This window comes from Varanus komodoensis, unplaced genomic scaffold (genome assembly GCF_004798865.1).
Source record: "Varanus komodoensis strain SLA01 unplaced genomic scaffold, ASM479886v1 scaffold10, whole genome shotgun sequence".
Lineage (NCBI taxonomy): Eukaryota > Metazoa > Chordata > Lepidosauria > Squamata > Varanidae > Varanus > Varanus komodoensis.
In genome coordinates, this window is record NW_025335269.1 from 26,836,802 (window position 1) to 26,857,380 (window position 20,579).

Here is a 20,579-nt window from a genome sequence, read left to right on the forward strand (position 1 = left end):
CAACTTTTCTATTTCAGCAGGGACCTATTAGGTAAAACATAAACAGCATGGGGTGTGAGTATTTCAAAAGATGTATTTTTGCCAAATTTAATAGCATTAGTTAGCACTTGTTAGAAATGTGCTCATCAAAGCTAAAGCACTTAATTGCGTCCCTTAATTATAAGTGGAGCAGCAGAACATCAGCAACTCTTTTCTTGTTCCTCCCTTTATTTGTTTAGCTCTCTGTGGTGGCTATATATATGGGAGAAGTGGAACGATACTTTCACCAGGCTTTCCTGATTTTTATCCAAATTCTTTAAACTGTACGTGGACAATTGAGGTTTCTCATGGCAAAGGTAAGAGCCCCAGATTATTTTAGACATTCAAAGGATATCTAATTCCAAAATGGATATCTAATTCCTGAAGGCAGAATACATTTACTTATTAAAATGCAAAAGCAACTGCATTCTTTCATGGGTAACATAAACACAAAGGTGGCTTGACCTCCTAAACTGTTTGAGAAAGATATCAAATATGGAAGAGAATTTCATTTCCTCAAGTATTTATTAGGAATGTCTGGTATTAGAGCATCACCCGAAGTTCCACAGTTTTATCTTTCTTCTTGATACAGGGGCAAGTCAAAGGGAAAACAGAATTTTTCCTGTTGTAAATGTTAAAACATTCCCGATTTCTTTCTTTCTTTCTTTCTTTCTTTCTTTCTTTCTTTCTTTCTTTCTTTCTCTGCAGTGTTTATGTATTTATTCTTAACAGATCCCTACATACTGATTTTCTTTTATCTCTCCCTGCTCTTTGACCAAATCTCAATTTCACAAGGGAAAAGTTGTGGTTGCTTTGTCCCAGCTCATGCTGCCATCTCTCCATACTGAAATTCTTTCAGAATTTGGGACTTGAACTATTCATTGGCCATCTGTTTGCTGTTAAAACCAATGGGGAAGGTTGCTGCTTTTCATCATCTTTGTAGATAAGAAAACATTGAAGACAAGAGTAATAGTTGTATTTTGTATATATCAATGTCTGTCCCTTCTAAAATCTATTGAACTACTATTTGAGGCTTTTCTTCAGCTTATAATCAGCCAAATCCTCCCATTTATTGACACTAGTAAGGTGTCATACATGCTAGACTACAGCCAATGAGAGTAATTAAACTGTTATCTTTCTTCATTAATAATCACCTTTCAGACAATTGTGTTACTTCTGTGTGGAAAATATTAGAGTTTCCCTTCTGAATTTTATTAATATTTAATGTTTTCCTGATCAAGTATGGCATTTTATCTGAACAGAGTGGCATGAGAGTTTAGGTTACTTCAATCATTCAGATGATGAAATAGGCTCTATAAAGCACAGAATTAAAATTAATGGAGTTTCTTGCTCTGCGGTTGTAGACATTTGAGATGCACTTTATTCTTTTTTTTCAATTCCTTTGAACTTTTTAGTTTTCTTCTGTACATTTGCTTTCCTTTATTATTACAAAACTGGAAAATTTTGTGTAATTGTGTTCAAAAGCAAGAATTTGAAGAAATATGAAGGGTTCTGACATGAGCAGAACACTCTAGTTTTGACTGCTGTATGAATTATAGTCAGTGGATGCCAAATACATACACAAACTCTACTGTGCTATTGCTATAATTTACTCTGAACCAAACTTGGAACTTCTGGCATGTCTCAATTCTCCTTGATTTCCATGATACATGTTGGCTTGGATCCAAAGGTGTTGTCTTGTTAATTGAAAATCTCTTCCATATACAAACAGGCTGTTACAATCTAGCAAAAGAGTGATACACAAACCAGCTGACTTCAGATCTGGATAAATTCTGTTTGTCCATGTTCTTGCATAAGCTTTTGAACAGACATTTCCTTAAAATCCTTATATGGCCTACAATAGTTTACATGACTTAGTCTGTATCTTCTTTAATCACTGTGTTTCTCCTATTATAAAACAATTTATGATATATTCTGGTACTACACCACGACAAACCTTCTACTATCTATCTATCTATCTATCTATCTATCTATCTATCTATTTATTTATATAACTTTTATATATTGTCCATTACTGAGGTCTTGGGACAGTCCTGCAATGAAACAGAGTGGAGCAGAGCATCCAAATTGATTTTCTATGCAATAAAATCCCACATTAAAATCAGACTTAAACCATAAAATATGAGAAAATAAAAAGGGTTTAGCCTGGTGCCAAGAGGAATAAAGTGTTGGCACCAGGCGAACGTCTCTGAGAAGCGTATTCCATAACTGGGGTGCTACTGCCAAGAAGGCCCTTCTCCAGTTAGCCACCCTCCTAATATCCTTCAAGGAAGGCTCCTGAAGAAGGACCTCCACCCCAGATCTTAAGGGGCAGGTAGGCACATAGGGAAGAAGACGCTCCTTCAGTGGTTGCACAGAAGCTAAGCCCTGCTAGAGTTACTAATACCAATGTATTTTCCCTCTTTACCATTTTTAGACGCAGGCTAAATAGTATATAGTATGTTTGCCATATACTGTGTCAACTTATAGGTTTAATAGGAAGAGGGATTTCTACAAAGATGTCTTCAGGAAGGAATTCTCTAAAGAAATGTAACTGTGGTGAAGCCACCCAAATATCCTAAAATAAAAATGCTATCATATAGACTCAATTTTTAAAGGATGTTAACAAACTGTTAGAAAAACTTTTATTTCTTTTGGATTAAAGGGTAGAGGGAGAACCTTTTAAAGAAGACCTGAGTTTCATGAGCCTGGGATGTGATCTTTTCACCAGTTTTTAAAGGGATTATAGCAAAAGGTTAATGCATGGGTCCTCAAACTACGGCCCACGGGCCAGTTCCAGCCTGCCATGCCCATTTATGCGGCCTGCCTCAGAGGTTTTGGACTCCACGCATCCGCTGCCACCTGCCTCCCGCCCAAGCACAGTTAAACATTTCCCCCATTCTTCCTCTGAGGGCATATGCACTATTTCCTACAAATAGTAACTCCTCACTCACTGTAGTATATTCATAGCTACTTTACCACAATGTGTATGACTGCTGTATAGAGATTAAGGCCTAAGGTAGCTATGATGAGACTCCATGCGACCCTTGTCTAGGTATTATCTCTGCTGCCAATGCAGTATCCTGGTATGTTCTAGGATTTGAGCCATGTGGAAACTGTGGTAGTTTGCAAGCTTCATCACTCCTACTTGCAAGCATTTCTCAATGTCTCTACTTGAATGTTCACAATGGCCATATATGAAAGAGAGCTAAGCTGATGAAAACTGATGAACACTGTTCACCAAGTCCGGACCCATAACTGGGGTTCTGAGTGGTTTGGTTTAGGGAGCCAGGTTCCAAGGTAGCCTTACTTGGTTAGTTGTACATGTTCTACTGGATAAGCAAAATAGTGTTCTTTTTCCGTCCTTCAAGGTGTACAGCTGATCTTCCACACCTTTCACCTGGAGAGTTCACATGACTACCTGCTCATCACTGAAGATGGAAGCTTCACGGAACCTGTGGCCAGATTAACTGGGTCTGTTTTGCCTCCTACCATTAAAGCTGGCCTCTTTGGAAACTTCAGTGCACAACTTCGTTTTGTTTCTGATTTTTCAATTTCATATGAAGGCTTTAATATAACATTTTCAGGTAAATATATGTGATTGGACAGATGGTTTGAAAATGATTGACATATTATTTACCAGAAGAAATGATTAAACCACATAAGAAGTTAAATGATATATTGAATTACTAAGATCTACTTTAAAGTAGACTCTGGCAGAAACAATGTTAAGTATATTTATCCCGGCATTTCATTTAATATATTTATACTTTACCCTTTCAATTTCCTTGTGTCCTTACTTGTTTGTAGTGTTAAATTGCAATCCGATATACCTTTATCTGCTGTTAAATCTCTCTGAACACAATGGCACTTACTCCTGTAGGAATTGTCCAGTAAGCATGCTGGCAGTGCATAATGGTGGCCAATGTCATTGTCAAGGCCCTGTGGAGACCCCCAACAGCAACCGTAAGCTATGAAGAAAAACTGCCTTAAAAGTGTGACCATGCTTCACTAGGCCATCCTGACTCCTGGGCTAACTTTGCTTGATCTGTGTAATGATCTTACCTAGGAAATAGGAAGCCCAGTAATTCAGGTCATCACCTTCTTAATAATTTATTTCTTTATTATTTATTGCAGTTTAATCTGTCCAATAACAAACACTATCTGAGCATATTTCAAAACCTAATAAAATAAACTACAACAGGCAGAAGAAGAAAATATATTAAACCAGCCATAAAATATTAACAACAACAATAATTTCAAAATAGCGGGAAGAAAAGCAAAATCTCTGCCTGGTTCTCAAAATGTGATAAGGTTAAGTCCCAGGCAAGCATCTTTGGGAATGGCATTCTACAAATGGAGTGCCACAACTCTCTCATCCACCTCCCTATGCTCCATAAGTAGGAGAAGGCCCAAGTGTCTGGCTAGGTAAATATGGAAGACAATGTCCCTTTAGAATATAAAGTTTAGATAAAATCATCCCAAGATATTTAAGGTTTTAAATCTCAGTGCCCGCACACGGAACTGGTCTCAGAAATGAAGGGGAAGCTAGAATACCTGCCGAAGCCCTAGCATTGCATGATCATATTGACCAGTCCCAGTTAGTGGTCTAACAATTGTATTTGGAATTAACTGAAGATCTGAGCCACCTTCAGAGGTAGCCTCATGTACAACACCCTGAAAAAATTCTGCTGGAGGTTAGCAGAGAATGTGTAATAGTTGCTAGGCTATTTCTACCCTAGGATATACGTAAACCATTGTTTCAGTTCATTATATAACAGAATATAGCATATTCTGATAACTTGCCCTTCTTGATAATCAGTCAAAAGCATATGTAATTTAAGAAAGAGTTTTAATTAGTATCGTGCCAATTTATTTTCAAGCCTTTCTTGGGAGAGGGACAAAAACTGCACCTGAAAATTGTGGAAAAGGATGGCAGTTTTAGAGAAATTTCTCAGGTTCTGGACTTAGCCACGCTGTCCTTTGAGGGGGCTCCAGCACAGCTGCCTAATGAATTCCTTGCAACAACAAAGCCAAAGCAAGCATACCATTTTCAGCTTTGAGGCATTCAGACAGCAATATGCCAAAGGCAAAGTCCCAGGTAAGCTTTCTAGAGGGTGTCCAGGAAGCTCAAGTAACCCGAAAGGTTGCAAAGATGGACAGTTGCATTAAGGTATGTGCTGAAGGCCTGTGCACAGAGGACTCACAGCTTTTGCATCTTATGGTCTGCTAAGATAGAATTTTTTGATTCTGAGGAGAAGGTGGAGGGGCAGAGTTGGACAGATGGCCTGGCAGTTCCAAGGCTGACTGGGGAAGATTTGCTGGCAGAGCATGAGAACCAACCCGCCTTGGAGAAGGATGAAGACATTTCAGAACTTGAGGTAGACGAAATTGAGAGGAGGGCTAAGGCCCTGTCAGGAGATGACAGGCGAAGTGAGCAGACCAACTACAAAATGGTGGACCTTCCCATCATTTAGACCTCAGGCAGTAGCAGACAACCTGAGGGAGGAGGCAGACTGTTTTGGGAAAGGGGAAGAGAAGGGGGGGGGGATGCTTTCAGTTTTGTTCAATTCAGTTTCAGTTTTGATTCAACTCTTCACATGAGCAGAGGCTTCTCTCTCATCTCAAGTTACTATCTTGTAACTTGTTATGTTTTAATAAAAGGACAGTGTTTCTTAAGTCTTACCTGAGTCTGCTTTAGAGGAAAAGATGGAGAGGGAGACCTGCTCACAGCACCCTGAACCTGTGAAATTTCTCTGAAATTCTCAACATCTCAATTAAAGAGGCAGAAAAATATCTGTCTCTTTTCCAGGGAAATGCAGATGTCACAAAAGGGCAAGTATGATTTTGGCACAGCAGTAGTGGTAATGGTATTTATTTTATTTATATACAGATTTCTTTCCCACTGTTTGTCCAATGTCTTAAAATTGAATAAACTATGACAAAATACAATAAAGATATAATAATAAAACCACAATAGGGAACACAGTTAAAACAAAAGCCTTTGCATAAAATAACAGATACTTAGCAATCTAGAATATAATCTCTTAGAAAGGAGACAGGTTGAGTTGGGTGATCATCCTGTTATCTTGGACCCAAGCCATTTAGGGTATTAAAGTTTTTTATTTTTTTAAGCAAATTTCCATTTAGTGCAGTTGCACCACTACAGTCGCAGAATTAAAACATCAAACAATATGACAGAATACTTCAGATGGTTTATTGCATTTCTGTTCATCTTCAATGGAACTTCTTAACAGGACTTAAATTTATAGCATCCAGGGCCACTTATGGAAACAGGGTTACAATGACTCCTGCATTCATTTTATCATGCAGAATTTCTTTGAAGAAAACAGTAGAGGGTTTCTGGAGGGAGAAAGAAACCCTTAAAATATGTATGGCAGTTTGCCATTTTTTCATGCTTCTTTATAGCCGTGATGTGTTGCTTCTCCGCCCCCCCCCCCCCAAAATTCTGAGGGCTTTTTTTCATTGTTTGGCCCCAGCAAAGCAAAGACCACATGGAGAATGTGACAGTGACTCACTATTTGTTAGGTTCACCCCAAGACCATATCACAAGCCTGAATATTGCCCTTGCTATGAGTGGAGATTAGAATGCATCCCTGTTGCCAAGGCGACTGAGCTGGCTGCCTCTCCGTGTCTTAGCACACGGCATTGCCAATGAGACACAACACAGCAAGACTGCACTGATCTAGAATATTCTAGGTATGTAGCCTAGTTAACAGTCAAAGAAAGTTTACTGAAAACATTCTCCATGCACTCATGAAACTGCAGTTAGAATCAGTAAAACATAAAGCCAGATTTTGAATGTATGTGGTTGATCTGTTTCTGTTTATAGTGAGAGGAGGCGTATACACAAAAATGATTGGTAAGTGCAGAAAAGGGCAGAAAGGGCATAGCTTGAGGATAGCCAGTCTGCCTTTCCAGACTAGTTATCTGTATCTTAATGTCAAGGCTAGTGCATTTTACACTTTAATGCCTATCTTGGTTAAAATGTTGGGTGTGATATTCTTGTATCGTTCACATAAAGGGATCTATGCACTGAGCCCAGTGTCGACATTTTTATGAGATCATGGAATGCACTGGAGCTCAATTTGTATAACCTGAAAAAATAGGTATGAATACTATACACTTCTGTACTACAGTAAACAAGATTAAAAGAACTGATTTAGGCTCAAGGGTTTAATGGGCAGCAGAGTTGAAAATAAATTGACTGAAAAAAATGGCACAGTACTTCTTTGGTCACTGGGAAATTTTTAGAACTAATAGGTAGATCTAAGGAAGGACTAAAGTTAATAGAGCAGGAATACATCACCAAAGGAAAATGAGACAGAAAGCTGATATTATAAATGTTCTCACTCACAACTGGATGAGGGAAAGCATAGGGCATGAGTATGAAGGAAAATAGTGGGCCACCAAAATAAGCTTTTTTAAACAAGTGCTTTTTCACATTTTGCACTTCCTTGCTTGAAAATGTAAAATTTCTGTCGTGCGTTTGTCCCCCGCCTCTTCCAATGATTTCTTCTTTACCATGTGAGCCATATACTTAATAGCAGAAGTTAATACGGTAAGCTAGTAGTGTGCTGCCCTGCAGATTTGTTGTACTTTGTGTATATGACACATTCCACTGGATCAGCAGAAGAGCACAGCGTGGTATCGCCAGCATTAGCCATCCCAATATTGTCAGGGATCGCACAGGCAGGGTATCAAGACAGAAGCCCTTCTTCCATAGCAGTTAGATGGAGACCCCACTAACCTGTCTTGGCGAATATCTGCTGATGGACCTCTAGTCTCCAGGAATTTATCTAATACTCCATACCATAATCTGTACTAGCAGCAATCGGCATCTCTTGCAGCACATAATTCAACATGTGAACTGACATGCATTGTTTGAAGGAGTACTTCATCTTGTACTGGATTTTACAAGTACTATACTGTACTGGTAACCCATTTCAAATTTCTTAATACCATGCATAATTTCCTCATGTTTTCTCCTTTGTTGCCTTTCCAGTCCCTCTAAGTGAGAAGCCTACAAAATTAAGGGACTCTGATTTAGAAAGGTGCTCCAATCATTTGAACAGTTTAGATGTTTGCTCCCTCCCCCCACTTGCACCTTTCATAGCTTCAACAATATAGCTGGCAATCGTAGGTTTTACAAAAGACATTATAATGCTCGTAGTACAATTGGTATACATAGATCACTGTTGGATATATTATGAGAACTTCAGTAACTGAAGCTATAAATAGTCAAACAGCTTTAAATGCATATAAATCTCACACATATCTTAATTTCACCATATTGACATATATGAAATTTGGAATATGCTGCAAACACTTTTCCTGAGTATTTTATTTTCCACAGAAGTAAAAGCAGATACATGTGTTTCAAACTAGATAAGTGAGTGCATCAGTACCCTATTTATTTTGATTTTGGGGGTTTAATTTGGAAAAAAGGATGTACTTAAACTTTCCCTATAATGAGATGAGCAGATTTCACAATCATTTGAAACTGCTGCATGAAATAATGCATCAGATTCCCATTCATACATTACACTGAAGTATGAAAAATTGTATTCACTTATCTACTTTTTACTTAGTGCAATAAGTACAGTATCTCTGAATCATACATAGTTTGTATATATGTGTGCATATATACACATGTGTTCGTATTTGATTTCCCAGGTTATCATATTAGGATTTTCTAACAAATGAGAGACATAAGTCCTATTCATATGTTCTTCTTTGTGGTCTCTGTGCATCACACATAATGGGTACTGTGCCTGCACAGTGCCTGTTACTGGGCAGAATACCAAAGCTTCAACGGATTTTGGTGGGAACTCTGCACCCCTCCCCCCTGGTGCTATATAGGGCGGAGTGCCCTCCATTTTCCTCAGTCTTCTTTCGACCGCCGATCGCATTGCCTCGAGCCATTACCTTATCTCTCTTGCTGTTGACTGTTGTTCTCTTATCTCTTCACTAAGCAAGCCCGGAAAAATTGAGAAAACCGGCTGAGAAAGATCCTTTGAGATCAGGCCTTGCTAGCTTCTGACGAGCTTGCTGCTCAGCCTATGCCAGCCAGTCCTTCTATGGTGACCTCCCCCCATCTGCCATCCAAGGGAGTTGCTTCCAAGGAGACCTCTTGCTCCTCCCATTCCTCCTTACTCAAACAAAAGAAGAAACAGAAGCACACCAGCCAAGGGGATCTGTTGATCCCAAAAGAGCCAAAGAAGGATAAATCGGGCAAAGCTAGCTGTAAGCATCATAGGCTTGCTTCGTAACCACTCTGAGACTCAGATTTGACTGTCCCATCGATCCAAATGGCTCCGTCGGTCCCGAGGTCAACGACTCTGACATCATGGGTGTTGATGCAAGTTGCGCCACCCAGATCCCCCCAGAGGGTCAAGCCCGCGGTTCCGACAGCATTGGATCTGCCCAAACCCATCGTTCATGGGTCGATGTCTGACGGAGAAATCCAAGATTCTGCTCCGTGGTTGCTGTTTTGCCACCAGCCGGCCTGTTCCCCGACTCTGATGCCGTCTTCTTTGGAGGCGCCCCTGAGGCCCACATTGACTGAGCCCCACCAGTACCATCGCTCATCGTGCCAGCCTCCCAAGACCTGGGTTCCAATGCCATATGAAGGTCCCGAACCTTCTCGGCCCTCCTACTGGGGATACCCGCCTCCGTACGGCTACTATCCCATACCGAGGGAACACAGGAACCGATCCCGACCAGCCAGGACCAAAGCTCCCTCCACTTTGGCACTGACAGCTTCTCGCCCTCCTCCATCTCCGGCTCAATCCTCTTCTAGTCCACCGTACCCTTACAATTCAGACTCCAAGGACTCGGATCAATGCTCCACATCTCCCGCGGTGGTTATCTCCACCCAGGGCCCTGGGTCGCCAGAAGAGTCCTATGCCACTTTTGGCTAACTTATGGGCCTCCTTACCCAAGCCTTGGAAACCAATGTTGAACATCAACCTAACACCAACAAGGACAATTTTTACGATATCGTTCGTAAAGAACAGTCCTCTACCATTACCATCCTGCTAATTACAATTCTACGGGAAGCTATGGAAGATACATGCACTTCTCCCAGTCAACCTCATCCAACATCCAAGAGGTATGAGTCCATGTACAAGGCCCGGGAACAGGATATCCCTTTCCTTTTGAAGCATCCGAAACCCAACTCAATTGTGGTTGAGTCTTCCCAGGGGCAAGACAACAGGGAGCACTCGACCCCTAGGGACAAAGATGGCAGGAAGATAGACCTCATGGCACGACGCATCTACGCAGCCATGAGACTGGGTCTCCGGATCTTGAACTACGAGGCAACAATGGCCAGGTATCACTACTTCCTGATGCAACAGCTGGATTCCATCACCTCGTCGATCCCGGAACAGCAGTGTGACCTGGCCTAAGTCTTCATCTGAGAAGCTATGCAGCTCTGTATACAGCAACTCCCCACAGCCCAACACCACATCGACTGTGATGCCTGCATGCTCGTCGGTTCCGTCGCCCTTCGTCGACATGCCTGGTTGCGTTCTTGCAATTTTCCAGAGGAGACCAAGCACCGGATCGAGGGGATGCCTTTCAACAGTTCAGGTCTTTTCCACTACCATACAGACCATAAGCTCGAGCATATCTATAATTCTCAGGCTACTGCTCTGAAGATGGAGATTCCAGGCTCGACCCGTTTTAAGTGGCCTCAGTCTCGTTACTCGAGATACCAGCCCTACCACCACTACCAGCTGCACCAACAATACCCTCAGCTCCAACAACGCAACCATGCACAACCGGCCATGCAGTACCAGCAAGGCTATCACCGCCAACCCACCAATAAGAGACAACGTTGATGGGTTGCGTGAGCTAATCTTCTCTCTCCCATACCCCTACCCCCCTCCCTTTAGGGGCCGGCTCCAAAACCGACTCCCCTTTTGGGAGACCATCACATCTGATAAATGGGTACTTTCCATCATTGAGACTGGATATAGAATTGAGTTTGATACCGTGCCCCCTTCGGGACCGGTACTCTGTACCGCCCCATCGGAGATCCTCAGAGGAGAGGTATTCCAGCTACTCCATAAGGGAGCAATTCGCCAAATCTCTCATTCCAATGGACTCCATGGCTTCTACTCCATATACTTTACGGTACTGAAAAGAGATGGCAGTCTTCACCCCATTCTCGATTTAAGGGGCATCAATACCTTTATTACAACTAAGAAATTCCACATGACCACCCTGCAAAATATCCTTCCCCTGCTAGAGAGAGAAGATTGGTTCGCATCTATAGATTTAAAGGATGCCTACATCCATATTGGCATCCATCCGTACCACAGGAGATTTCTCCGTTTTACGGTTGGATCTGACATTTTTTAATATAATGTCCTCCCTTTCGGACTTGCCACAGCCCCTAGGGTATTTACTAAGTGCATGGCTCCGGTCTGCACCCACCTTCTTCTATAAGGTGCACAAATTTACCCCTATTTAGACGATTGGCTTATTGTCTCCTCTTCCCGGGACCGCCTTGTCACAGTCATCGAAACTACGTGCACTCTCCTGGAGAACTTAGGACTTCGTATTAATACTGAAAAACCCTGTCTCACTCTTTTGCAGGTCATAGATGTTATCGGAGCACAAATCAATTCGGTCCGGGTGCGAGTGTTCCTCCCACAGGCCCGAATAGAGAGACTGTTCCATAGTCAGACAAGTTCAGGAAAGCGGGCAGATTCAGGCCTAATTATCCAAAAGCTCCTGGGTCATATGGCCTCGACGATCACGGTTGTTCAAACGCCAGACTGCGAATGTGACCACTTCAGCTGTGGTTCAACGATGTATTCCAGCCCCTTCGCTACACCCCGAGACGACTTCTCCTTCCTCCCACTTTGGTTCGCCAGACCCTGACTTGGTGGACGAACACCGACAACCTTGTAGTCAGCATTCCATTTCAACAGCGGCAACCCTCCATTTCGCTCCATACCAATGTGTCCCTCACAGGTTGGGGAGCACATTGCTCCAATCTACGTACATAGGGCACCTGACAAGTGCACGAAAAGTCCAACCACATCAACTTCCTCGAACTGCTGGCAGTGTTCAAGGCACTACGTTCTTTCGAACCCATTCTACAGAACTGGTTGGTACAGGTAGCCTCCGACAATGTAGTCACCGTCTTCTACCTGAACAAACAAGGTGGCACGAAGTCGGTACTGCTGGCCCACCTATCCTTACAGATTTGGGACTGGTGTATCCCCAGAGGAATCTTTCTCCTCGCAATCCATCTGGCAGGAGTAGACAACCAAGAAGCAGACACCCTCAGCAGAAAGGTGTCGTCAACATACGAGTGGGAACTGGATGACCAGATTTGCAAAGACTTGTTCTCCCGTTGGGGTACCCCATCATTGGACCTGTTTGCAACAGCTTCCAATTCGAAGTGTGTGACCTACTGCTCCAGGACGGGATCAGGTCTGAACTCACAGGGAGACGCCTTGATGGTGAGTTGGTCGGACTCCTTCCTATATGCTTTTCCTCTAATCCCCCTAATCACCCGCACCCTGGAAAAGACTGCTCAAGACCGGACACAGGCCATCCTTATCACGCCATGGTGGCCCTGACAACCCTGGTTCTCGGCCGTCCTCAACCTCTCGTGTCGCACGTTTCTTCATCTGCCACGGGTCCCTCATCTGATCACACAGGAGAGAGGGGCGGTTCTTCACCCCAACCTTGATACCCTCAACCTTACTGCGTGGCTCATCCACTGACCACTCCTGACTGCTTGCACCAGGTTTTGCAAAACACGTTGACTCCAATGCCTATCCCTCATCCGTCAACATCGGAACCTTGGTCGGTACCGAGCAACCCTACCCAGGTCTTATCTGAACCTACGCCATTGCAACAGGAAATCAACTTTATACTGCAGTCTGTCCTTTGACCATCCACCCATAGGTGGAAGCGCTTCACTACCTGTGTGAAAACCAATCATTTTGCCCCTGATTCGGCTTCCATTGATAACATGTTTCCTTCTTGTTTTCCTTGCACCAAACTGGACTCAAACCCACTTCCATCAAGGTATACATAGCAGCTATGTCGCACTTTCGTGGGCCTTTATCCGGATCCTCTGTGTTCTCTCACACGTTCATCTGTTGCTTCCTCAAGAGACTACAAAATCACCATCCTCCAGTCCGACTGTCAATACCGACCTGGAGTCTGTCAGTGGTTCTCCACGCACTGACCAGAGCCCCTTTTGAACTCATAGCGATGACCGATTTAAGGTTACTGTCATGGAAGGTGGCCTTCCTAGTTGCCATAACATCAGCGAGAAGGGCAAGCGAGCTCTCTGCCCTTCGCGTGGACCCACCATACCTCAATTTCCATAAGGAAAAGGTGGTCCTATGTACTGATCCAGCATTCCTCCCTAAAGTTGCTACAGACTTTCATATCAACCAGGACATTGTTCTTCCAGCATTTTTCCCTACTCCGTCTACCCTGATAGAAAAATCCCTTCATTCTCTCGATGTGCGTCGATGCCTCTCCTTCTATCGATCATGCACAGAGGGTTTTCGGAAGACCAAGTGCCTCTTCGTGAGGTACTCTGATCCCAATGAGGGCGCTGCTATCTCTGCTCAGAGGCTTTCGAAATGGATAGTTCAGACTGTTGAACTGGCTTACCAGCTAGCCAAGCTGGATCTTCCCATCGCCCCCAGAGGGCACTCTACCAGGGCCGTGGCTGCCTCCTCGGCTTTTTCAGCAGGTGTCCCGCTACTGGACATTTGCAAGGCTGCCACGTGGACAACTCCCTGTACCTTCACCAGGCATTACAGACTCGACGTTCAGGCCAGACAGGACTGTTCCTTTGGATGGGCCGTCCTGTCATCCATCCTTCACTGATGACACCGACCCACCTCCGGTTAGTTAAACTTGCTAATCACCCATTATGTGTGATGCACAGAGACCACAAAGAAGAAAGCCAGGTTGCTTACCTCTAACTGTCGTTCTTCGTGTGGTCATCTGTGCAGTCACACAACCCACCCACCGGCCCCACTCGGTGTCGGAGGACGGACAGAAGTCTTTCTCTATAGACTTCTCTAGCCTACCATATGCCTCGCTAGGGGGTGATCTGCCGGTCTCCAGAGACTGAGGAAAATGACGGGCGCTCCACCCTATAGCACCAGGGGAGAGGAGTGCAGAGTTCCCGCCATAATCCGTTGAAGCTTGGGTATTCTGCCCAGCAACTGGCACTGCGCAGGCGCAGTACCCATTATGTGTGACTGCACAGATGACCACTCGAAGAATGACAGTTACAGGTAAGCAACCTGGCTTTACAGAATTCTCAGTCCAGTAGTTTTGGCTGTGCATATTATACATATTTCTCATTCTCACCCAGTAAATCAGCTAGTCTTGCCAGAAAACATTTCTAAAATATTCCCCACATTTATATTCTGCCTTACCTGCAAGGTACTTAATGTAGTGAACATTTCTCTCTCTTTTTCTTTGTCTTTACAACAACTTTGTGAGGTAGAGCCTTTCATCCAATTGCCTTGATTTATATAAACAGGACATTTGATTAAAGAAGAATGAAGCTTGGATACCTCTCCCCACCTCTGAAATATTATTTTACTGTATTTTATTTTGAAATAAAGGCAAGAGCAGGCATGATGATATGATAAACTCACTAAGGAAGTACACAGACTCACCAGTATGCTTGCAAAACAGCTGGAGCAGCCATACCCAACTTGTTGCCCTCCAGATGTTTTGGTCTGCAACCCCAGGATTCATGAACTTTGCTATTGGACCTGTGTTTATTAATTTATTTGTTGCATGCAAATCCCAATGTTCCTCTAAAGGGCCCAGAGTGATGGATATTGGGTTCCTAGTCTTCCCTTGGGGCACAACTAGACCCATTATTGTTGTGTAACTGCTATGGCTAATTTCTGAGTTGCCTCATGGACAAAGCTCTTTGTGTTGCATGTGATAAAAGTGAAAGACATATTACCAACTGAAAAAACAAAAGAATAATACAACCAGTGAAGATCACTATTTTAAAAGTAGCTTTCCACTAAATACTGCTGGTACAGATACAGTTCAGAAATAGTGTTCTTTGTTTCTAAAGACTAGTATTTGGCAAAATGAGCACCATTTATTGAAAAAAGATGGCTTTGAATGGAATATCAGCTAAAATAGCAGCTTGTTTTGGTATCAGTAAAAGCTGAACTGGCAGAGGTGATAGAATGATATACCACAAATTGAAAATGCTGCATGAACCATGCAAGGCAATCCGTTTTCATTTCTTATGCTCCATATATATGCTGTTCTTGTCCTATCCTCCTCTATAAAGACTACTTTTTCTTTGACTACAAAGGGACTATCCTGCTAAGCCTATTCTTTAATTCCTCTGCAGGGGGAAAAAAATATCCTGCAGGGGTTACTTTGACTTCACATTGGACTTCACTTTCAAAGACTGCAGTTCCTGTATGCAGTAAGATGAATCTGCACATGCAAATTAATTCACATTGAATTATTGGCTCCATTTTTATAAAGCACTGGTGCTGAAATAGGTTTCTCTCTGAATACATTTTTGAAAGTCTTCAGAAAATTGCAAACATGCATAATCCAGAACAGAGTCTCGTTTGAAGGACATTTTTTCCAAGCCATTTTCCCACTAATCAATGTCTTGAAGACAGTTCCTTCTGCAAGCTGTTAGGTTATCACTGTAGTTCCAAGTAGGAAGCATCAGTCCCCTTTGCTAATGCCATGCCACAATTCTGTTGCTGTTTCACTCATGGTGAGGACTGGCTTTGGTCCAGGTGCTGATGTAACATTTGCTTTCCTGATAAGTGCTGCAGCAGGTGCTCTGGCATCACATTCCATGTTGTACAAGGCCATTGCATGGAACGAAGAGGAGAGGAGGAGGAGGCAGGCTTTTGACTGCCTGCACTTTGCATCAGTGTGGTGGTGGGCAAAAGGGTTTTAGTGATGTGGAAATCCTTGGCTATCAAAAGGCCAAATCAATGCATTTCTGCTCCATGATACTTAAGTGTCTGTTTTCCAGTTATATCTGTACAAAACCTGCTGGATAATAAAGTTCTAGTCTGTCCTTCATCTCAAAGTGAAATTCTACAAAAATGAATTTCTCTAGTATCCTTACTTTGGAGAGGGAAAGACCCTACATATCCCTTCCCCTGCACTTCTTTTCACACTGATGTGACAGATAAGCTCTTTTTCACCTCACTTGTCAGAATGCTGCAGTCTTTATAAATGGTCTCTACTGTTTATGTGTCTGTAGCTGTCACACAAGCATTTGGCACAGGGATGTAATAACATTTCAGTGCCAGGAGATACAATTTCTGTGAAAGTATTTTGGTGAAGCTATGAATGTTAGAAAAGCAAAGCAACCTACTCTACATGCACATGAACCTAGATAAAACAAGGAAGTAGTTCATAAAAGTGTCTGTTGAAACATAAATATCATTAGGGAAAGAAACAAGAAGCAAAATACTTACTGTATGTGATTCAGATTCATTCTCTAAAGACTTTACTAAAGGGAAACATCTTACTTTTCCTCCTAACACTGGATTGCTTTCTCTTCCATCTCTTCTCTTGTTTCTGATTTGTTGCTTGAAGAATACGACCTGGAGCCCTGCGATGATCCTGGAGTTCCTGCATTCAGTCGGCGAATAGGATTCCATTTTGGTGTTGGGGATTCCTTGGTGTTTTCTTGTTTTCCTGGATATCGCTTAGAAGGTGCAAACAAGCTTACATGCCTGGGAGGTGGCCGCCGTGTGTGGAGTGCACCTCTGCCAAGGTGTGTGGGTAGGTGGTCACATGCTTTCATTTCATTCATCAAATTGTTGATAGCATATGGGCGAGGCAAATGTGTGAAAGAGCAGTACTGTAAGCGCATTGCAATTGTGCTCGCGCTTACTGGGCAAGTATTATTGCACAATAATTCTGAGTTCTGGTGCTCTATGCTTTCAGAAGTTTTTCAAGGACTGTTTATTATTTATTTAATTAAGATAAACTTAAATGAATCACATTGGATGCGAATTTATGTTGACACATTTCGGAACTAAAATGGTCACTGCTGATTAATCTCAGAAGGATGATGACCTACATTGGTATAAATTTTTCTTCCATACGTAAGTGGAATGCATATATTTTACTGGTGGGAGGCTGATTCTGAACCCACTGACTGGTTTACTCTGGCAGTTAGGCTGAAAATACAACTGAAAATATTGCATGGGAAATAATTTGCAATTGCTTGAGTGTGTGTGAAAGCAACAATATTTCTGCTGTCTTTTATAGAAATCAGCCATCTAATGGTAGTAATGCTAATTATACAGATGTACAAGTCCTATTTCTTAGCCCTGCAGCTTTGATCTTTCAGAAGCACAGATATGCTTGTTCCAGACCTTTTGCTTATTTTTGTAGCTGATTTATTGCACCAATGGAATGACTGATTGCAAGGGCCAGAAAGGAAAGACAGATGAAGCTAGTGTCAGTTGGAAAAAAAGTCATTTGGATGTAGGACAGAGACAGTGAGAGATCAAATATATAGTTTGTTGAATTAGAGTTACACACACACACACACACACACACACACCTTAATGAGTATGGCACTACAGCCATAGTCAAAAGTCTGTAACAAAGATGAAAAAAAAAAAAATCTGAAACACTACCTGCATACCATTACCACGTGTGACCTTTAGGAGACGGGGTTTTGTAGCTTGCTTTTGAGGTTGAGTTCCATGGATGCACTCAATGCACTTCGAAACTGAAGTTCCTCACTAGAATTGTTTCACTTCACAATGATGGATTACAGGCCTGCCCAAAAGGAATCATAAAGCAACTAAAACATTTGCACTTGAAGGCTTTTTTTACATTTAAAACTACATACAAGTATTATATTTGACATAAGGACATAAAATGTATTGGTTTCTGTGGATAGATTGTCTACAACAAATCCTTACTTTTTGTACTTGCCATGAATTAGTGGCCTTTCACATTTTTTGGGATACAGGTAGTTCCCAGGTTATGAACAACTTGTACTTAAGTATTCAAAAAGTACCATAAAGCTTCTATGAATATCTCTAGAGAAAAGCCATGACTATCTCTAGGGAACTACATGACACACTTGAAGATGCATCATCGCTGGCCGCATAATTCCTAGACATCTTCACAACTTTGTGTAGAGGTAGAGATATGCTAGATATAATCAAAGCTATCTGTGCAAACTATGCAACTCCTCTCTAGGAAACTATGCAACATATTTCTGAATGCATCATCAGTGGTAGCCTAGTTCCTTAGAGATACAGTATTAATGGATTTTCATTCCCCAGCATCAACTCAGCCTACCAAAGCCAGCATGTTTCGGGCATGTGTAGGACATGTACTTTCCCTTTGGTTTTCTTTAGCATTTGCCCTTGTTACCAGGCTGTCAGCTGCTACAAGTCCATTTATGGAGAGAAAATATGGCCATACAAAGAACCCTTCAGGCCTAGAAAGTGACTTCATTGGTATCACGCCCCCCCGCGCACACACACACACCTTTCAGCAGCTCAATCAAACCCTGACTCTCCAGCACCAAGTCCATCTCAGTCATCAACAGTTGATGGTAGGCTTAATGTTAACTCAGTAATGTTCTAAAATGTTTTAAGCACCATTTTATTTTCATTTTTAAAAACAGTATTGTATAACTACACACATGCACACATGCATACAGATTCTCTTTCTCTAATACGTGTAGTTATTTTATTATTACTGTATTATCATTATTACCATGCTGTATTGTGTTGAAGATGTTTTAACAAATATGGAAGTATTTCATAAGTGTGTTATATGCATTAAAGGTAAAATATATAGATAATGCTAAGACAAACTTTTGGATTACTCTTGTGATCCAACTTATATAGAAATTAAAATCAAGGACATTCTCAGGAATAGAACTTGTCTGTAATATGGAGACTAACTAATTTGCTTCCCACCAAGCAGTGGTTCCATCATATATAACTTCAGAGACTATTGATCCTCAGAGTTTCTTTTCAAGACCTCATTTTGCCATATGTTTATTTAATATTTGGGGTAAAGGGGGAAATTATTCTGAACTGCTTTTCAAAACAAGTTAAAAATTAGCTCTTTATTCCTCAGTTCTCCTTGAAGAGGTTGCTTCATTAGTTTAGCATTATTAAAACGATTAATAAGTAGCATTTTTAAATGAGATTTATCAAGATATTGCAAAGCTCTATGGCAATTGAAGAAAATCTGACTATAGTAATGCAGTGTAAACTTAACTGTATGTGTGCAGTGAAACCTAACTGCATTTTAAGTGCCACCTTCTGTTTATGGGAGGAGAGTACTTTAGACCCACAATGCATATGGTTACATGCTGAATTTAGGGAAATCAGGACAATGAGACATGAAGCTGCGATGATTTCCTGCTCTACAATGCAGCTTGAATTTCCAGGTGTACAGATAAAATAAAAATCATAAAATCATACCATCTCTACTGCTCAACATTTATCTGTTGAAATAGCATATTGTCGTAATGTTCATGATACCTCATGCTACGTCATGAAAGGAAAATGTCATCATTTCATTTAGGCAGCAAAGAGCCTGCAGTCTTTCAGAATGGAGAAGCACATTTGTGACATAGATTAGATAGCAAATTCCAATGTAGTTCAAAATAGTGCATTGGTGGCTGTATTTAAAAAGTTCCATTAATGGACTGCTTCTAGATTGTGGAACAAATATACATTATCAAAAATCCTAGCAGGACTAAATATTGACACTATTACAAATTACAGCAGCACAGCAACCTTTGGGTGATGTTAGATATGAGATGAAGCTAAAGTCCAAGAGCACATGGGTGTATCAAATTGTGTTCTTCTACTGATGCAAAACTCTTTGTTCCAGCAAAGTTCCTCTTTCTTCTAAAGCCCCTGCATCAACTCCCACACTATTTCCAAATGACTTCTATCTTCTTTAGGGATTTGAAAGAGTGGAAGGCGCTATAGAAAACAGCATAATCAAGGAAATCACTTTCTCCTTTTTCTGTTCAAGATCAAACTGGATCAAATGGCTTTCTATTGGTGCTCAGGCCAATTGGATAAAACCTGTTTTCTATGTGTCTGCCAAATCCAGGATCCTGTTCCCAAGTCCTGAAATAAAGCAGTGTTTGTTGTTTAATAGCCATAGCTTGTTTGGGAGCAACAAAGCAAGATCCTGGATTCAGCCATCACTGCTTGTCTGAAGGGCGGTCTGAATGGAATGCCTGCACAATTATATTGCTGCTTCACAGTTAGTTGGAATAAGCTAGGGTGTGTGGTAATGCGTGCAAATTTAATATAACGACAGGATAAAGGCAAACCTTCAGCAGAATATATTAGTACATGTTTTCATAAAAGCTTTTGTAGATTTGTTGCATGGTCCATGGTTTCATCCTGGATCAACTCTACAGGCTGGGCAATGCAGACGCTATGTTGTATTGGTTCAAGTCTTACCTCCAGGGTCAATTTTTGGAATGGCACTGAGTGACCATTCATCAGTCCCTTTGCAGT

General features: G+C 41.7%; 1 protein-coding gene across 1 annotated transcript in view; it reads left to right on the forward strand.

Annotated features, from left to right (window-relative positions):
- The window catches only part of CSMD1 (CUB and Sushi multiple domains 1), a 909,441-nt gene that overhangs the window by 656,109 nt on the left and 232,753 nt on the right, over nucleotides 1–20,579 (forward strand). The window contains exons 20-22 of the mRNA XM_044419148.1: nucleotides 219–335; nucleotides 3,390–3,605; nucleotides 16,648–16,836. Of these exons, the coding sequence (XP_044275083.1) occupies nucleotides 219–335; nucleotides 3,390–3,605; nucleotides 16,648–16,836 (522 nt within the window). The remainder of the gene's footprint in view (nucleotides 1–218; nucleotides 336–3,389; nucleotides 3,606–16,647; nucleotides 16,837–20,579) is intronic.